Genomic DNA, 18,408 nt, shown 5'->3' with positions numbered 1-18,408 from the left:
TGCTGAAGTAGTGAGGAATGATGAGATGTGTTTGAAGTTCCTAGGGATGTTGGTAGTGTGACAATGAATGCTGGAGTAGCCAGTTCATTTGAGGAGTGGACATCTCTAAAAAGGACAGTCACGGATGTTGGATGGATAGATACAGGTACAGGGAAGGTAACGGCCACGAAACCGTGGATAACAGAAGAAATACTTCAATTGACTGATGTAAGAAGGAAGTACAAAACTTTTTCCTGGAAATTCAGGATTACAGATACACAAGTCACTTAGGAATGAAATAAATAAGAAGTGCAAGGGAGATAAGGTGAAATGGCTGCATGAAAAATTTCAAAAAACCAAAGAAGAAATGATTGTCGGAGGGACTGACTCGGCATGTAGAAAACTCGAAACAGCCCTCAGTGTAATTAAAAAACAAGGGTGGCAACATTAGGAGTGCAATGGGAATTCCACTGTTAAACACAGAGGAGAGGACTTTTATCGTGTCATCAGACAAGTCCTCCCCGTCATAGAGGCCTACAATGTACTCTTTCCAACTAGGTTGTCTGATGACATGATAACAGAAGAAAGAGGAATCAGTAGTCATGAGAGAGGGGTGCACTATTAGAAGTAGAGTTTAAAAGAGCTTTGTAAGACTTAAAATCAAAGAAGGTAGATGGGATAGATAGGGAGTGGGGTGTGGAGGTGGTGGGGGGTGGGGGGAAGAGTGGCAACCAAATGACTACCCAAGTTGATGTGTAGAATATATGGGACTGGCAACATATTATCACACTTTCAAAGAAAATATCTTCGCAGAAGAAGCTGATTAGCACAGCTGCCGTAGTGTAGTGGTTATGATACTAGATTGTTGCATGGAAAGTCATGAGTTCAAAACTCACCTGAACTGAAAAATTTTAATTTCTATATTCGGTTCGAGTACATTCTAGAAGTATCCACAAATGACAAGAATCATTGTACTGAAATGATCCGTAGCTGTATATATACCGTATGTGTTCTGGCCGGAGGCAGTTCGCTCCGCGCTCTGGTATGTGCAAGTGCTGAATAAACCTTCGTTAAGTGAAGTGAGTGTTCGCCATTCATCTACTTACACCTTCCACTATGTGACAATATCATCCACCCAATTCTGAAGCTCACAAAATCAGATAAGTGTGAAAACTATTGCACCGTCAGATAACAGCTCATGTATCCAAGATGGTGACAAAAATAATTTATAGAAGAATGGAAAAGAAAATTGAGGTTCTATTAGATGATGGTGTGTGGGGGGGGGGGGGGGAGGGGGAAAGACTGATATTATATAATTTATACAAGTACCAAGAGATATGGAAGACTTACAATGAAGGTAAAGTTGTAAGAGAGGGATGCATTCTTTCATCCATTCTGTTCAATCTGTAAATTGAAGAGGCAATGACTGGAAAGCAAGAAAGGCTCAGGAGTGGGGTTGAAGTTCAACATGAAAGGTTACCATTGGTAAGATTCACTGATGACATCGCTGTTCTCAGTGAAGCTGAAGAGGAATTACAGGTTCTTTTGAATGGTATGAACAGTCTAATGAGTACAGAATACAGATTGAGAGTAAACCAAGAAAAGATGAAAGTAACGATAGGAAGCAGAATGAGAATAGCCTGAAACTTGACCTCAAAATTGGTGATCATCAAGTTAAGGACTTCTGCAGCTTGGAAGCAAAACAGCCCATGATGGATGAAGCAAGGCAAAGAGGGCATTCCTGGCCAAGAGAAATCCACTGGCATCAAACATAGGCCTTAATTTGAGGAAGAAATTTCTGAAATTGTACATTCAGAGCAGTGTGTTGTATGGTAGTGAATCATGGACAACGGGAAAACTGAAACAGATCAGAATTGAAATGTTTCAGATATAAGGCTATAGAAGGATGTTGAAAAATTAGGTAGACGTATAAGGAATGAGGAGATTCACCACAGCATCAGTGAATAAAGGAACAGATGGAAGACATTGACAAGAAGAATGGGCAGAATAATATGACATCTGTTAAGACACCAGGGAATAATCTCCATGGTACGAAAGGGAGCTGTAGATGGTAAAAACTGTAGGGGAAGACAGAGGTTGAAATAGATCCAACAAATAATTGAGGATGTAGGGAGCAAGTGCTAGTCTAAGATGAAGAAGTTAGTGCAGGAGAGGAATTCGTGTGGGCTGCATCAGACCAATTGGAAAACATTTAGATTCATACGAATTGCAGTTTAAATGTGTTACACTCAAAGAAAGTAAGGTATGTAGGATGCATTCTCATTGTTGGCAGCAGGACGAAAGTCTCTTCCCACTCACCAATACACCCATTCCCCTCTCCGTTTGGCCAAACTGGTGCCACCACACCCTATGCCACGCTTCTGAAATTGTCAAATTAAATCTGCCCATGACCTCAACTACCAAAGCTTCATCTTCAAATATGAGGTGACCCCTCATTGACCCCAGCAACCAAAGCTTAATCTGCCTTGACCTTGTATTTTTTGAATGATGAATTCAGGAAATAATCTTATTTTATAACCAGGTGAATATGGTCTAAAAGTGAAATGGAGACAAATGGGGGAAATATTCTGAAAAAGATGCGGATGATAAATGAGGAAATGCAATGATGTCAGTTAATCTGACAATGATCAGGTTGTGTTGGTCTAGCTTGTGGGGACAAGTATCTCAGAAACAGGGAAACTGGTCACATGTTCACTTGCTGCTGTAACACTAGACTGCAACAGCCCAGTAAGTTGGCAATCACTGAGCATTGCCTGTCAGAACTCCACAGAATGGATTATGGCCAAACCAAAGTCCTGACACAGACTTCCAAATACTGGGACTGTGTCATTAAAGAAGCCATAGAGATCAGAGTAAGGGAGCCACAACTAAATCATGACAGCGGTTACATCCTTAGCAAGGCATGAGAACCCACGATCACCCAGATTAGGAAGAAAAAGGATATTTCCCAGAGTGTACTGACTTTGGGGGAGGAGGGAAGAATAACGAGAGTGGTGCCGTTAGACCCTCCTGAACAAGAAGACCTAGGACGCAGCACCCAGATGGCGGGAAAACGGACACTGTACCTGGACCGCGCGCGGGGCGCGGGCCGCACCGTCTCTTAGGAAATGCCTGCGGGAGGAGCAGGAGGGGGATTGTCCTAGATATACCTGGCGCCGGCCCACCGCTGGTCAGTACATCAGCGCACCTGACGATGGCAACGTGGTCGATTGCCGAAATATTGTGTCCTATGCACACTCATACCAGGCTGTTCACCCAAGATTTATTTTGTCAGTCTTGTATTGTTCTTGGAAAGAAAGATTGTCGATATGACTCTGTGTGGGCTCTAATCTCTCTGATTTTATCCTCATGGTCTCTTTGCAAGATATACATAGGAGGGAGCAATATAGTGCTAGACTCCTCGGTGAAGGTATGTTCTTGAAACTTCAACAAAAGCCCATACCGAGGTATTGAGCATCTCTCTTGCAGGGTCTTCCACTGGAGTTTATCTATCATCTCTGTAACACTTTCGCGATTGCTAAATGATCCTGTAATGAAGCGCACTGCTCTCCGTTGGATCTTCTCTCTCTCTCTTCTATCAACCCTATCTGGTACGGATCCCACACCGGTGAGCAGTATTCAAGCAGTTGGCAAACAAGTGTGCTGTAACCTACTTCCTTTGTTTTTGGACTGCATTTCCTTAGGATTCTTCCAATGAATCTCAATCTGGCATCTGCTTTACCGACAGTCAACTTTATATGGTCATTCCATTTTAAATCACTCCTAATGCCTACTCCTAGATAATTTATGGAATTAACTGTTCCAGTTGCTGACCTGCTATATTGTAGCTAAATAATAAAGGATCGTTCTTTCTATGTATTCACATCACATTACACTTGTCTGCATTGAGATTCAATTGCCATTCCCTGCACAATGCGAGCCGGCCGGAGTGGCCGTGCGGTTCTAGGCGCTACAGTCTGGAACTGAGCGACCGCTACAGTCGCAGGTTTGAACCCTGCCTCGGGCATGGATGTGTGTGATGTCCTTCGGTTAGTTAGGTTTAATTAGTTCTAAGTTCTAGGCGACTGATGACCTCAAAATTTAAGTCACGTAGTGCTCAGAGCCATTTTGCACAATGCGTCAATTCGTTGCAGAGCCCCCTGCATTTCAGTATAAGTTTCCATTGTTACAACATCTCTTGATATACTACAGCATCATCCGCAAAAAGCCACAGTGAACTTCTGATGTTATCCACAAGGTCATTTATATATATTGTGAATAGCAACAGTCCTACGACACTCCCTTGCGGCACACATGAAATTGCTCTTACTTCGGAAGACTCCTCTCAATTTAGAATGACATGCTGCACACCATTGTCATCACTTCCTTGCAGCTGCTCCTTTTTTATCATCAGTATGGCTATGAATTCATGTCAGGATGCACAGACAAATTAATACTCTCTCTCCATCTGTCTCTTTGTGTGTGTGTGTGTGTGTGTGTGAGAGAGAGAGAGAGAGAGAGAGAGAGAGAGAGAGATAAAGTGTTTTTTATTATTTGTTGCAGGTGCAATGGCAATGTGAGGCCTGTGCAGACCAGAACATCAAAAATACGAAGAAAAACAAGACTACCAGAAGAACTGTTGTACCCACCAGATGCAATGACTACATCTGCTCCTGAGGTCCAATCACAAGATGAACCAACTGAAGAAAACTTGATGCCTCCACCAGACAAAGCTATTAGCCGAGTACCAAGTGCTCCTGGTTCACTGAAGTGAGTCAGTTTGCTGTGTATGTGCCTGCTTCTGTCTTTATGTAACTGTGCATCTGTCTTTCCTCTGGCTTTCCATATATCCCCTCATCAACACTCTCTCTCTCTCTCTCTCTCTCTCTCTCTCTCTCTCTTTCTTTCTCTGTGTGTGTGTGTGTGGGGGGGGGGTGGTTGGGGGGTGGGTGGAGGGGGGGGGGGATTTCACTTATTTGGTGGATGATGGTCTCACAGGTGCCAGCAACATTAGTAAATAATTTGCCTACTTAAACATTTTGATGGTACTATGAAGAACTATTGTCTTAATTTCTACTCTGTCTACTGTGATTACTGTTGTTTTGAATGGATTATTTCTTCACTACAACTCATTCTTGCTTCCTAGGCTTTTTTCATATCTTCTGTTCCAAAGATTGCTTACAAGGAGGTAGAATACTTCCATAACTGCAGCCCAGGAAAGCTTCCATTGTTTACCTTTGTTCATGTTCTGTAGTTTCTGTTCCATGTTTCCAGTTTCTGTAGGATGAAACCACAAGGAAAAAAATGAAAAGAAAGTTGTCAGTTGAGTATGCTAATTTTTAGACTATCTGTATGGTATGAAAAATATTTTAATATGTGGAATTTAATAGGTGTAAAAATTTCAGGTTGATATTTATGACAGTATTTTTTAGCATTGTTCAGTATTACCATACAGTATTTACCATGTAAATGTGTCACATGGCTGCTTGAAACCTAAGTACAAAATGAAATAGTCAATGTATCTTACATATTTTCTGTTTATTACTTGCAGCATACCATCTCAACTCTGGTGTTGGTGTCTTTGTACAGTAATCATTGCAACTGCATACATTCTGAAATGCATTGAAGCTTCTCACTATGTGTAGTTTAGGACAAACATTTAGAATAGCCTTTTGGATTCTAGAGAGGAGGAGGAATGACTGTTTAAAGTCATTATACATCTCAAAGGTGACTGATATTGAGAAATGAAGTTTTGTCCTTTAACAAATTTCTGAAATCTGACACCTCATCTGTAGCATGCTAACACCTGTTGTATTGCAGGATTGCTGTGATTAATATTGCTTACTAAATCACCTGATGAATTTTTCTGTACACAAGGACAAATAAGATCACTTTACTTCCTCTTAGTTTCTAGTGGAGTAAAAAAAAACTCAAAATTGCATAAAAGATTTTAAAACTAGTTTTCTGTGTGCGATTTAAAATTCAGAGTAGGAATTCAGCTAACTTCATCAAATTGTTTTTAACCAATCTACATTGTTTTCAGCAGAATGGAACATGGCCATAACTGTTCTTGATGGAGACAATAAACTGGCACTTAGAGTTTGACAGTACCAAAAGTAGTTTCTAATAGTTGATGCTTTGTTTTGTGGATATTATTATTATTATTATTGTTTTATTGTAATAGTGTCAGTGACTTGTTTATTTGTTTACATACTTTAAGTTGTGTCTTTCACTGCGTTACCTTTTTCTTCTTCTAAGTCATTAACTTATTTCCCCTCTTCCTAGGCCAACAATCTGCTTTGTGAATGCTGCCCTTCCCACAGGAATTCCGTAACCCCTCTCCCCCTCTCTCTCCCTCCCTCCCTCCCTCCCCCTCCCTCCCTCCCTCTCCCTCCCTCCCTCCCTCCCTCTCTCTCTCTCTCTCTCTCTCTCTCTCTCTCTCTCTCTCTCTCTCTGTCTCTCTCTCTGACCGCTCCCCCTTTTTCCCCTCTCTCCCCTCCTCTGTGTGCACATGTAAAAAATCTGTCACTGCCCAGAACTGATATGTTCCTGTTTTTACATGTGTGTTTTTAGTAGTATATATGGTTAAAATTTCTGCTAACATATTTGTTTTCTGTGTAGAGAGAAGTACTTTCTTCCATATTCCCGTCGATTAAATAGTTTTGTCTTCTGAGTGAGAATAGAAAAAACTCTGGGACATTTAAAAATAAATTTAAAGAAGTCATAGTACTTCATAATGAGGGAGTGAAACTGACAAAACACATTGAACAGAGCTGAAGAATGGTTTTGCCTTAGCTACAAATTATTTCATTAAAAAGTTTGAAGAGATTTGGTTTATTGAGTACATAAAGTAATCCTCAATTGTGCTCTTTAAGATACATTTAGGAAAATTTTCTCTGGAGCAGATCACCTTACTAAACTGTTAATTTTATAGCCATAATTAGATTAAACATCTAGAAATCTTCATTAGCCTTAATTTTTTTGACATTTCGTGAACTTAAAAGTCACATACTGGTTTGCAAATTAATATTTATGTGAGAATAAAACCATAGGTAACATTTTAGAAAATACTTCTACCCATTTTCTCTCCCATTCAGACATTGCAACTACAAATTGTTATTTTTGTGCTTTTGAGGTAAGGAAGGAGCAGTTAGTGATACAAGCAGTAACTGCACCTACTATTGATTGGCGACTCCCTGGACTGTTATGTGCACCACGACCAGATAATTGATATAATTAGAAGGAGAAACAGCATTGGTCGTATTTTTTTTTTTGTTTTGTTTTATTATCCGCAAAATCGATTTTTGGTCACTTGGTGACCATCCTCAGTGCTAGCAGTCAAAAATTTCACATAACGGTCAGAGAGTATAAACCAGAAAATCACAACTACATCTGTGCATGAACATAACAGTTGGTAGGAACATACCTGTAATATACAATTAAAATTGGTAGGCACTGGTATCAACAAGCTTAGAGTGATCACATAAACTGAGGCCACTGTTTACCTGCACCAGTTTAGCAGACCTCGGTGTGACAGGGCTTGGAACGCCCTCTATGTGACATGTGTCACGTGAAGACTTAATATTACTGGTTTTGCGAGATATTAACACACAATAACTCTTGTGCATTTGTGAATCATGAAGTAATTCAAATTTAAAATGTACGTAAAACATATAGCAGACGAAGGGGGAAGGAAACATCTAAAATACATTGACGTATTATTTTTAAAATAACAGACTTACAAAACATAAAACAGATCGATAATAAGTTGTCAGAGTGCAGGACAGGTAAAAGAGAAAAAGACAGTGAAAAAGAATAATATATGAATAACATGAAATGAGGTATAACACAGGTTTTTAAGAAACATAATACCCATCATCTGGCGTGGGAAGCTAGAAGTACAACATTCGTGGTTTACATAAAATGTTACGTTAAGACTAAGGAGTCAAATATATGAAAATAGTAATAGTATGAAACTGCCATTACGTAATAATTAAAATGCCGTGAAACACAATGTTCATTACATAAAAGTTTGTAGGTGTGGATAAACAATTTTGTTATTATATTTAACCGACATGATGATGTACATTTCGTTCGTCCCTTTGGACAAGCTAGCATTATTATAACAGTGGTTATATGCTTCCGCATAAGCACTGGGTCAGAACCCATACATACATGACATCAAATACACATGGTTGCTTACTGTAAAACAGCACCCACCATTTGGCGTGGGAAGTTAGAAGTATATCGTTCTTGATTTATGTAAATATTATGTTAAAACTGAAAAGTCAAATATATAAAAATAGTAATATTACAAAAATGCCACTAAGTAACAATTCAAATGCCATTAAACAATATTAATTACAACAACAAAAAAGGTTTGAGGATGTAGAGTAACAATTTTGTTATCATATTTAAAGACGTGATAATGTACATATCATTCGTCCCATTACTGGTTGTACACTTCCACATAAGAACTGGGTCAGAACCCATACATACATTCACAGGTTGATAAAACAGTAATAAAATTGCCAAGCAACTGGTTTTGAATACTAATAAAAATAATTTGATTTTACATAACTTATAGTTACAGTGGGACCCATATGACATAAAAGCAGACTTGAGAAGTATCTATAGTTCTAATTGTGTTATTGAAATAAATTTAAAATAGAAGGTGCGAACAAGTAGTATACACCATACATTGAGAAACCATCATGAGGAAGGACAGGTAATAGTGCCACTTATACCAGAAATATATATCGTACTTAAAAGAAATTAAAAATAGGCTATGCACGATATCCAGCACTTATTCAAACAGAAAAGGAATTGTTAACATACATTAAAAATAATTACGTAAAAGTGGAAACCGGTTCATATCACTTTGTGTCAACGCCTAAGAGATGTCGACTTTAGTAAAATTATGTTCAGTAGGCGTCCATAAGTTCTGAAAATTAAGGAACAAAAGGGAGCATACTTTTTAAAAACCGAAATTAGTAATGTTATTATAACAAACCGAAACATGTGTGTCTATGTGTTTAGATAGTTGGAATAGCGGCCATTGTAAGTGTTCTCGTAGCAATTATGACTGAGGCGTTGTATATAAGGGATAACAAGCAACTGATTACGAATTGCTAATTGTGATAATTGGCAACAAGTTGTTGACTTTTTTCATAGGATATCAGAGAAGCATTCCCAAAAATGTGTGCTTCTCGATATCGTTTGCTCGTTAAGTAGTGCGATATCTGGAGATTTCTGATGGCAAAAGATCTCCATCTCTTCCATAAGGTCGAGAAAGCATCCTTTTTTACCCTTGTGCAACAACTTCAATTGCGATGTCAAATCTGGAGTTGTATGAGCAGTAGCTACCAGATGGGCTGCGAAATTCGATTTTTCCGCAACATCTTTCCTCTCAAATGCAACGTGCTCACGGAACCTTGTTTCTAATTTTCTTACGGTTTGCCCTATGTAACTTGCATTACAAGTGGCACAGATAAGTTTGTAAACACCTGATTCCTGCAAGACATTGCATTCATGAATGTTATTCATTAAAAGCACGCCTAGTCTGTTCGTTGTTGAGAAACCTACATTAATATTCCTCTTCTGGATTACTCTGGCAATTTTATTGCTAATGGGGCCATAGAAAGGCAAAGTGATAAATTTTTGATTTTTAGTTTCGCTTGTCTCATTTTGACTTAAATTATCTTTACTATATTTTTGGGATACCATCTCATAAATGTCCAAGACGTATTTCAATGGGTAGTCATGGACATTTCTGAGATGTATTTGACTCCTTAGTCTTAACGTAACATTTTACATAAATCACGAATGTTGTACTTCTAACTTCCCACGCCAGATGGTGGGTATTATGTTTCTTAAAAATCTGTGTTATACCTCATTTCATGTTATTCATATATTATTATTTTTCATTGTCTTTTTCTCTTTTACCTGTCCTGCACTCTGACAACTTATTATCGATCTGTTTTATGTTTTGTAAGTCTGTTCTTTTAAAAACAATACGTCAATGTATTTTAGATGTTTCCTTCCCCCTTCGTCTGCTGTGTGTTTTACGTACATTTTAAATTTGAATTACTTCATGATTCACAAATGCACAAGAGTTATTTTGTGTTAATATCTCACAAAACCAGTAATATTAAGTCTTCACGTGACACATGTCACATAGAGGGCGTTCCAAGCCCTGTGACACCGAGGTCTGCTGAACTGGTGCAGGTAAACAGTGGCCTCAGTTTATGTGATCGCTCTAAGCTTATTGATACCAGCGCCTACCAATTTTAATTGTATATTACAGGTATGTTCCTACCAACTGTTATGTTCATGCGCAGGTGTAGTTGTGATTTTCTGGTTTATAGTCTCTGATCGTTATGTGATATTTTCAACTTCTAGCACTGAGGATGGTCACTAAGTGACCGAAAATCGATTTTGCAGATAATAAAACAATAAATACGACCAATGCTGTTTCTCCTTCCAATTATATGCACCTACTATTCTGCCTGTTCCTCTCCTCCTTAATCTACTCACTTCACTTTATTCCATGCAGCCTATCATAATCATTCTCAACATTGTTTGTTTTGATGAATTTTTCCTCTAGTGTGTTAATCTTAGCATCTGAAATTTAATCGGTTTGAGCTATAATTACTTTCAAAAAGAGAAAATCTGAAGCAGTAATGACAATAAAGTAGTGCCATCCTGTGCAAGATGGATCATCATCCTTTGAATATGTGGACTATCTGTTCTTGTAAGTAACTGTGAAACAGATACCAGTCTGCCTAGTAGTTTTGGTTGTTCCTTAAGGGTGGCTAAAAACCTTCATATTTGTAGATGATGGTAATGTCAGTTACTTTTTCCCAAAATCTGTACATTGATCTGTATTGTTTTTACGGTAAATAATCACCAGGTATATGCATCTACATTGATACTATGCAAATCATTGTAAAGTGCATGGAAAAAGGTACTTCACATTCTTTATCACATATTACGGTTTTCTGCCCTTTTCATGTGACTATACAGCATGAAAAAGAAAACTGTGCAAATGCCGCTCTGTGTGTTGCAAGCAGTCTAATTGTATCTTTACAGTTCCTACCAGAGTGGTATGTGGCCGTCTGTGGTATATTCATAGATTTCTCCCTTGATACCGATATTTGAAGCTTTGTAAGCTTTCACAAGGTATAAGACGTATATCTGCAAGTGTCTCCCAGTTCAGGTTTCTCATAATTACCATAACATCTCCAGTGTGTCAAACAAATTTGTGATCCTTTATGCTGCCCTCTTATGTATACCTTCAGTAACTCCTTCCAGTTTTCTTTTGGTGGGTCCCAAACACTTCAGCAGAATTCTAGGATGAGTAAGCTGTGTCATTTGTGGGCTGATTGCATTTCCGTAGTATTCCACCAGTGAACCAAAGCCTGCCACCTGTTTTACTTTTGATTGAGCAGAAGTTCTCATTCCATTGCAGATACTAATCACCCAACTGCTCACAGGAGACAAATAGTTCCAGTTATGACTCAATAATACAGGAGTCATAGAACAGTATATTTTTGATTCTTATGATGACCACAGTTTGACAATTCTGAGTATATAAAGTAAGCTCCCAATCTCTGTACCATTTTGAAATCTTAGCAAGGTATGACAAGTTATTTGTACAATTTTCTTCAGATAGTACTTGTGCTTAGATACCCACATCACACACAGAATGTAAGAGACTGCTGTTAATATTGTCTACCAGGTCCTTTATATGCAACATGAACAAGAGTCTCAATATACTTCCCTGGCAAACGTGTGAAGTTAAGCCAGCTGTTGATGACACTTTGTCCAAGGTGTCCTCCTTAACAAGAAATTCTCAATGTACTTACAAATTTTGCTTGGTACTCCATATGACTGTACTTTGATCCTGTTTTCATGTTTTGTGGGTTTCAGCATTCTTCAGACTATGTAGAACCTATTAATTAATTAATAGCTTCCTGGAACCTATTCTCTAGCGGAACTGGAGTATTAGAACCTATTACTCATAATTAATAGCGTAATCCATCCCTAGAAAAGTGAAAGTTGGATTTCGTGTGATCAATGTTTGTCAAATCCATCTTGGTGGCTTGGAGAAGGTCATTCTGTTAAAGATACCTCATTACATTTGAGATTCTACAACAGATGTATGTCTTTGCTGTTGCATGATAGTTTTGAGAGTCATGTCTGCAACCCGTCTTGTAGATGACAGTAATCTGTGATTTCTTTTCCCAAATACTGTGTACAGGGATTTACTCAAGAAATAACTGTATATAATGGTTGAAAGAGGTGCTAACTCAGCTGAAAGTTCTGTATAGAAGCTGACAGGAATTCTGTTGGGTCTGTACCATTGGCCTTTTCTCTTTAGAGCTGTTTCTCAATGCAATTGATACTAAGCCTAGGCCTCTCATCAGTGGTGCAGGAATTAAACTAGACCAGTACTCCAGGTTCTTCTTTTGTACAAGACCATTTGTAAGCTGAATTTATTATTTTTGCTTTTGATTTGCTATCCTCAGTTTTGGTTCCAGTGTCACCCATAATTTCTTTGGGCTTCGTGGGAGTTCTTACAATAAAGTTCTGCTACAGTAGTCATTGAAGCTTCATTTGTTGCCCCCTTAGACACCTGCACATGCCCATTTTATGTATCTCTGTCTGTGGCACTACACTTTGTTTTAAAACTGTTGTGCGATAGTTGCCATTTCTTTACAAATGGAGGATACCATTCAGGGTCGCTACAGTAATAAGCTGTGTATGAGGTAGTTCATGATTGTTTGTTGAAGAGTGCGAGCGAGAATGTTTTTCAACTTAACAGCGTGTATGTATTGCTCAGGTAAACAGCAGCCTCCTGTTGGTTAATATTCATATAAAGGATAATTAAATATGAATTATTTTTGTTTGGAAATAATTAATTTTGTTCTTTGCAGTGTGTTAATATTTAGAGATTAGATTTGGTTAGTTTTTCCATTTTATGTTTGCAGGTTGTAATCCAGTTATAACAGATATGTTTCTTTGTGATAGAATAGATGGTTTTGTAATCCTTTTATTCTTTTGTACATTTAATTTTTGTCAAAAATATCTATAGTAATTCTAACACTGTTGGCTAATAATCAGTTTGTTAATTTACTTTTCAATTGTCTGGACCACTGATGGAACGTACCTACATTACAGGGAAGAAAAATACAAATAAATTGGCATTTACAAACATTAGAAAATTCAGGTTTGAATAAAAAGTAGTTTGAAAAGAATGCATTGCTACTCACCATACAGAGGAGATGTTGAGTCACACACATCCTCAGTAAAATACTGCTATACATTTAAGCTTCTGGCCAAAAGGCATTCTTCCGAAGTACAAAATACAAATACAAACACAAACACATTCACAAAAGGACAGCTCACACACATATAACCACTGCCTCTGGCTAATGTGGACAGATACAGTGTCGTGTACATGATTTGTACTTATGTGAATTTACATGTGTTTTTTACTTTGGGAGAAGGCCTTTTGGCTGAGAGCTTAGATGTGTAACTGTCTTTTCATTGTGCCTGTCTGCAACTTCACATCTTCTGTATATGGTGCGTAGCAATCTATCCTTTTTGTAATATTATCATTAATCCATCCTGGATTTTTTATTGTTTACTGTCTATAATATTGTTGTTAAAAATTGGCATTTGCATGAAAAAGTCCAAACCAATTTCTTTCAATAGAAAAATGTTTAATCCAATAAAAATATGAAGACTTCATTTCAATAAGAAGATGTGATTGTTAGTATCCTAATACTATCTCTATGTCTTGAACATTGTTGCTTTGCCACAAAGGTACTCCCGCTGTATTAAGTTTCCATCAGTTGTTTGCTATGTAATGGAAAATATGCATGTATGCTTCCATATATCCTAAACAACTGTCCAATATTCATCATCATAGATAAGCGTTCTATGGGGTACTGAAATACGGAGAGCTGTTGCCTGGAGCAGATATAAAAAAAATGAAGTTGTTCTCTCATTTATACTGATGTCATGATATGTTGTGTCCACAGCAAAACAGGTTGACAACTGATTGACTGGAATAACTGCCCAGAAGACAGCGAAACAACATATTTTTAGTGGGATAAGAGTACTTCATGTGGAGTGTGAGGATTTTGTGCAGTTTCTCATGATCCGAGAAGGCAGCACATCTTGACTGAAATATTGACAGTGGACCTAAACACAATAGCAGGGAGAGATGACCACAGTATAACATCAATGGTGAAAGTTGTAGGCTCCAACAAATAGTGTTTACTAAAATTGTTAATATTGTAGTAAGTTACTTTGAGTATTACACTGTGTCCCTGCAAATGTCACATTGTTTTGGGCCAGATTAGGTGCAATATGCGCACTGAAAAAAAAAGTCGCCCATGGTGACATGTAGATTCCCATAAAAAGTTTGTTCCGTGCTGGCTATTGTAATTCTTTGTGATTACAGTGAATGAAATTTCTAATTTTTGCTCCTAATCTGTGCAATAATCCCTCTGCTTGTTTCAGTTTTAATTCATGTCATTAACAGTTCTAATAAAGCATGAAAGTTTGCTGGAGTGGGATAGGTATCTATGTTTACAGTTGGTCCAAAATGTTGCCATTACAGACATTTTCATTAGATTTTCTGTACAAGATCAATAAAGTGAACAATAATTATGACCAGAAGCTACCTCTTCTCATAATTCAGTGTGGAGATATCCCTAACAAAGTAAAATTATTAATATTTTTTCTTATGTCCTAAACATGTTCCGAAACAATAGTGTCATCCTCATCGAGATGATATTTCTGGGGACATTTTGTTGTGCTCGTGATTATGAATGGTTTTTAGATGATGATGATGCAGTTTCTTGTTCAGCATTTGTTTGTTAAAGGGTTTTGTTTACCCACTTGTCTAGTTTGTTTAAGTTTAATTTCATTTTCGACAGGAAAAGAGTTTGCATATTGCATTGTATTAAAACAAAAAGTGTGATAACTGCGAGTGAGTGCATCTGAAACATTGTACTCCCTAATGAAGGAAGAAAGTCATTAGGTACAGAGAGTCCACTGAGAATAACTCTATTATTCTGAACCATATTTCAAGAATAATAAAGAAAATATTAATAATGTTTTTCCAAGAAGTACCTCCACTTGCAAAGTTGGGCAACAACTTGATAAAACATTTTTGAGAAACTCTGGTTGTTATAAATAATTGCTCATCCACTAATTATACTGCAAAAGCATGAAACTGGGACAATTTCCACTAATTGAAAGAAAAGGGTGTGTTGCCTTTTCATTCCGCATTAAGGCTGTATTGTATCTGAATGACATGAGGGGGCAAATCTGTACAGAATGTAAGCAGCTTATTTTGATTTTGTAATTGAGAATGCTGTTTATGTTTCACAGTTGAATTCCTGTACTAATGAAGAGAACTTGTCTGTAGAGAAATTGAGGGGAGGTTATGTTTGGTTGTCGTGATTGTTGCTTTTATTATTGTGTTTCAAGCTAATCTCACAAGAGCATTAATATTTGGCCACTTTTTAACATACAGTCATCCGCTGACAAAAATGTTTTAACAGCTGTTATCTTTCCTCTAGAAATTTGGTAACTAAGACTGAGCTACCGAAGCCCTCACCAGTGGCAGGTCGTAAAACTTACGACCGCCAGGAATCCACTTCTCCTCGAACTACACGCCGTACATTTAACACATTGCAGAGCAATTTGCTTGGCAAACCGGGATCAATGTAAGTGGGAGTGGTGCATGCTTGAATAACTGTAGTAAGTGCATGACTTACATTAAATGGTTGTGAAGACTTATGCTAGTGAGAAATATAGTGACAGTAAAATGAGTGCTATAACAATATTATGCAGTGTGCTCCTTTATCATGAAAGGCTGCTTAAACATTAGTTCGTAGATTTTTTTGTGGTTCAAGCCATTGTTGTTGCTCTGAAACTGTTTATCACAACAAGCTTTTTGTATTGAATATAGGAGGTAGTAGATTAAAAAATATCTTATTTAACTTTCTGAGTATAGCCTTGCTAATATTAAAAGCTGGTTTGTAGAACTGTGTTCCACTGTAATAATCAGAAGAAAACAAGAAGATGGGCAGCTAGCTGTTCTTCTGTCTAACATAAAAAAGGCTTGTCCCATCTGATAAAACTATATTGAAGTGGTTCAGTATTCCGGTAATCACTTCACATTCAGATTGTGATATTTTAACCCGCGATACCAATCACTGTAATACTGGCAAAGAAGTCGCTAAGTTATATGTCCTTGTTTAGCAATTAAATGTTGTAGGTGCCACACGTTACATGAAGAATAAAGAGGAAGCAGACATTGTGTGGATAATTCAGACGAAATATGATCAGTTTGCTGTAATATCTTGTTTTATTTATTTAATCATGTCAGAAACACACACTATAGCTTACAAGTTATCCAAATTTTCCAAAACATGGTACTATAAGCATTTCAATTACAATTAATTGTGGCATGACCAGTATGCATCAACTTCTCATGCTTCCTCGGTGGCACCGATGACATATCTTGTGATATGGATTTAGTTATTACACTTTAAGTCACTGAAGAATTGGTATTCCACACTTGTAATCTGAAAGTAATGCTTCCATTTTACTATCGTATCTCATCCTGCATACAAAATTTGTGTTGTACATAACATAATAAAATTTGGTTTCTTCTGTATCGAGTGCAAATGGTCAGAACCTCACTTGGATGCTTTGGGTTATTGCTAACAGATTTTACATAACAGCCTGTATAAATTAAATGGATTGGAGCTGGTAGTAAAACAGTTGTTTGAGTGCATATGAGATGTGCCTGATCAGCTCATTTGTAAGAGTATTTCCTGAAGTTGGCAGTTTTTTTGGGACTTAAATCACACTGGTTTAGGGCTTAAAAAAGTAAAATTTTAGAAAGAAAATATATTTGCTATTGTACTACCAGGTATGGCAAACAATAGTCTTAAAAGCAGAGAGAGAATATTTTTTTGTATTTCCACAGTGATCTGAGTATCTGATTATCTATTTCCTGATGGCGTTTGTTTCACAGCAAACATTAACATTTATCCTTCTTTGTACTCGCACTGTTCTTCTGTTTTGATTTCTTGTATGAAACATTATCTGCAATCTTATCCTTTGCTGGCATACATTTTGACTCTTAAACAAATGGAGCAGAAATTTTCTTTTTACTATTGCTCTTCTGTCAAGCTATTAACAATGCAAATCCCTTTCACTTAACTGTCATTTTACTGCATTTTTTTGGAAACTGGATATTCTCATTCTGTCTTCTGCCTACTCTTTTAACATCAGTTTGTATGTAACAAAGCATCAGCATTTCTGATTTGTAAACCACCAGTTGATGAAAACCTTTAAGTAAAAGAACTAGAAATTATGTCTTTGTACTGTCAATGAGTTTCATAGGTCTGCCCCTCCCTACTTGGTCTCTTGCACCCCCCCCCCCCTCCCCTTTCCTTTTCTTTCTCGACACAGTGTAGTATTTTGAAAGTAACCACTGCTTTAGCTTGCAGTCTGCAATTATACTGTGAAATTATTTCATTGTGTTATTGTGAAAGTTTTCTGAACAATTATTTTTTTGTAAATAAGTAAAAGTGTTGCTACATCCATAATGGAATTCACATGCTGACATGATTAATCTGTTAATTTTGTAAATATATTTAACAGACTGTACTATATGTATATCATTGAATGTTGGTAAAAAATTACATATAATGCTGATATTAAATCGTTTTGTTATTTAACTCCCTAAATATATGTTAAAAATTGACATTCTTTATTTCATAATGTTTTGCATGAATTGAAATCATGATCAGAATGTCGGAAGAATCCTAAATATTACGGTAGTATACCTGGTAGAAATTGTGATTTTATTTAGCTGGTTATGGACATTGTGTGTACAAACAGCAGCATCACAGGATTGTGTGTACAAACAGCAGCATCACATGATTAATGTTAAGATGCATACAAGTATTCTGTGCTTGTAGGTGTACAAACATTTATTTTGAAGTTTCCAGTAATTTTACTTGTGTGACTTCCATCCTTCAGATTCTGTAAAATGTGCTGTATTATTTTGTCAGTTGCCTTTAAAGATAACAAATTTCTCCCAGAACTGGTGGAAAATTAGAATTCTTAAGTGAAAAGTGTCATTATATAAATGCAATAAAAGAGTGTGTGTATATATATATTTTCTCTGTATAATAACCAGTTTAAAAAATGTTTTGTTTAATACTGTGACAATGGTGAACAGAATGATTCTTTTCACATCATTGCACTTTTAAAGAGAATTTTGCAGCTTGGATTGTAGTACAGCGAAGGAAAACTAAGATGCATAATTATTCAGTCACATGCTCAAACAACTGAATGGACAGTGTGACAAATTAAATTATGAAATGGATG

General features: G+C 37.0%; 1 protein-coding gene across 4 annotated transcripts in view; it reads left to right on the top strand.

Annotated features, from left to right (window-relative positions):
• Positions 1 to 18,408, top strand: part of LOC126260249 (kinesin-like protein KIF21A) — a 532,099-nt gene that overhangs the window by 430,125 nt on the left and 83,566 nt on the right. For 3 of the 4 annotated variants that reach the window (XM_049957568.1, XM_049957567.1, XM_049957566.1), the window contains 2 exons: positions 4,543 to 4,749; positions 15,579 to 15,725. In XM_049957568.1, the coding sequence (XP_049813525.1) occupies positions 4,543 to 4,749; positions 15,579 to 15,725 (354 nt within the window). The remainder of the gene's footprint in view (positions 1 to 4,542; positions 4,750 to 15,578; positions 15,726 to 18,408) is intronic. The other variant, XM_049957569.1, reaches the window with a different exon arrangement.

This window comes from Schistocerca nitens, chromosome 5 (assembly GCF_023898315.1).
Source record: "Schistocerca nitens isolate TAMUIC-IGC-003100 chromosome 5, iqSchNite1.1, whole genome shotgun sequence".
NCBI lineage: Eukaryota > Metazoa > Arthropoda > Insecta > Orthoptera > Acrididae > Schistocerca > Schistocerca nitens.
The sequence above is the reverse complement of the archived record's forward strand: the minus strand, read 5'-3'. Positions and strand labels throughout refer to the sequence as shown.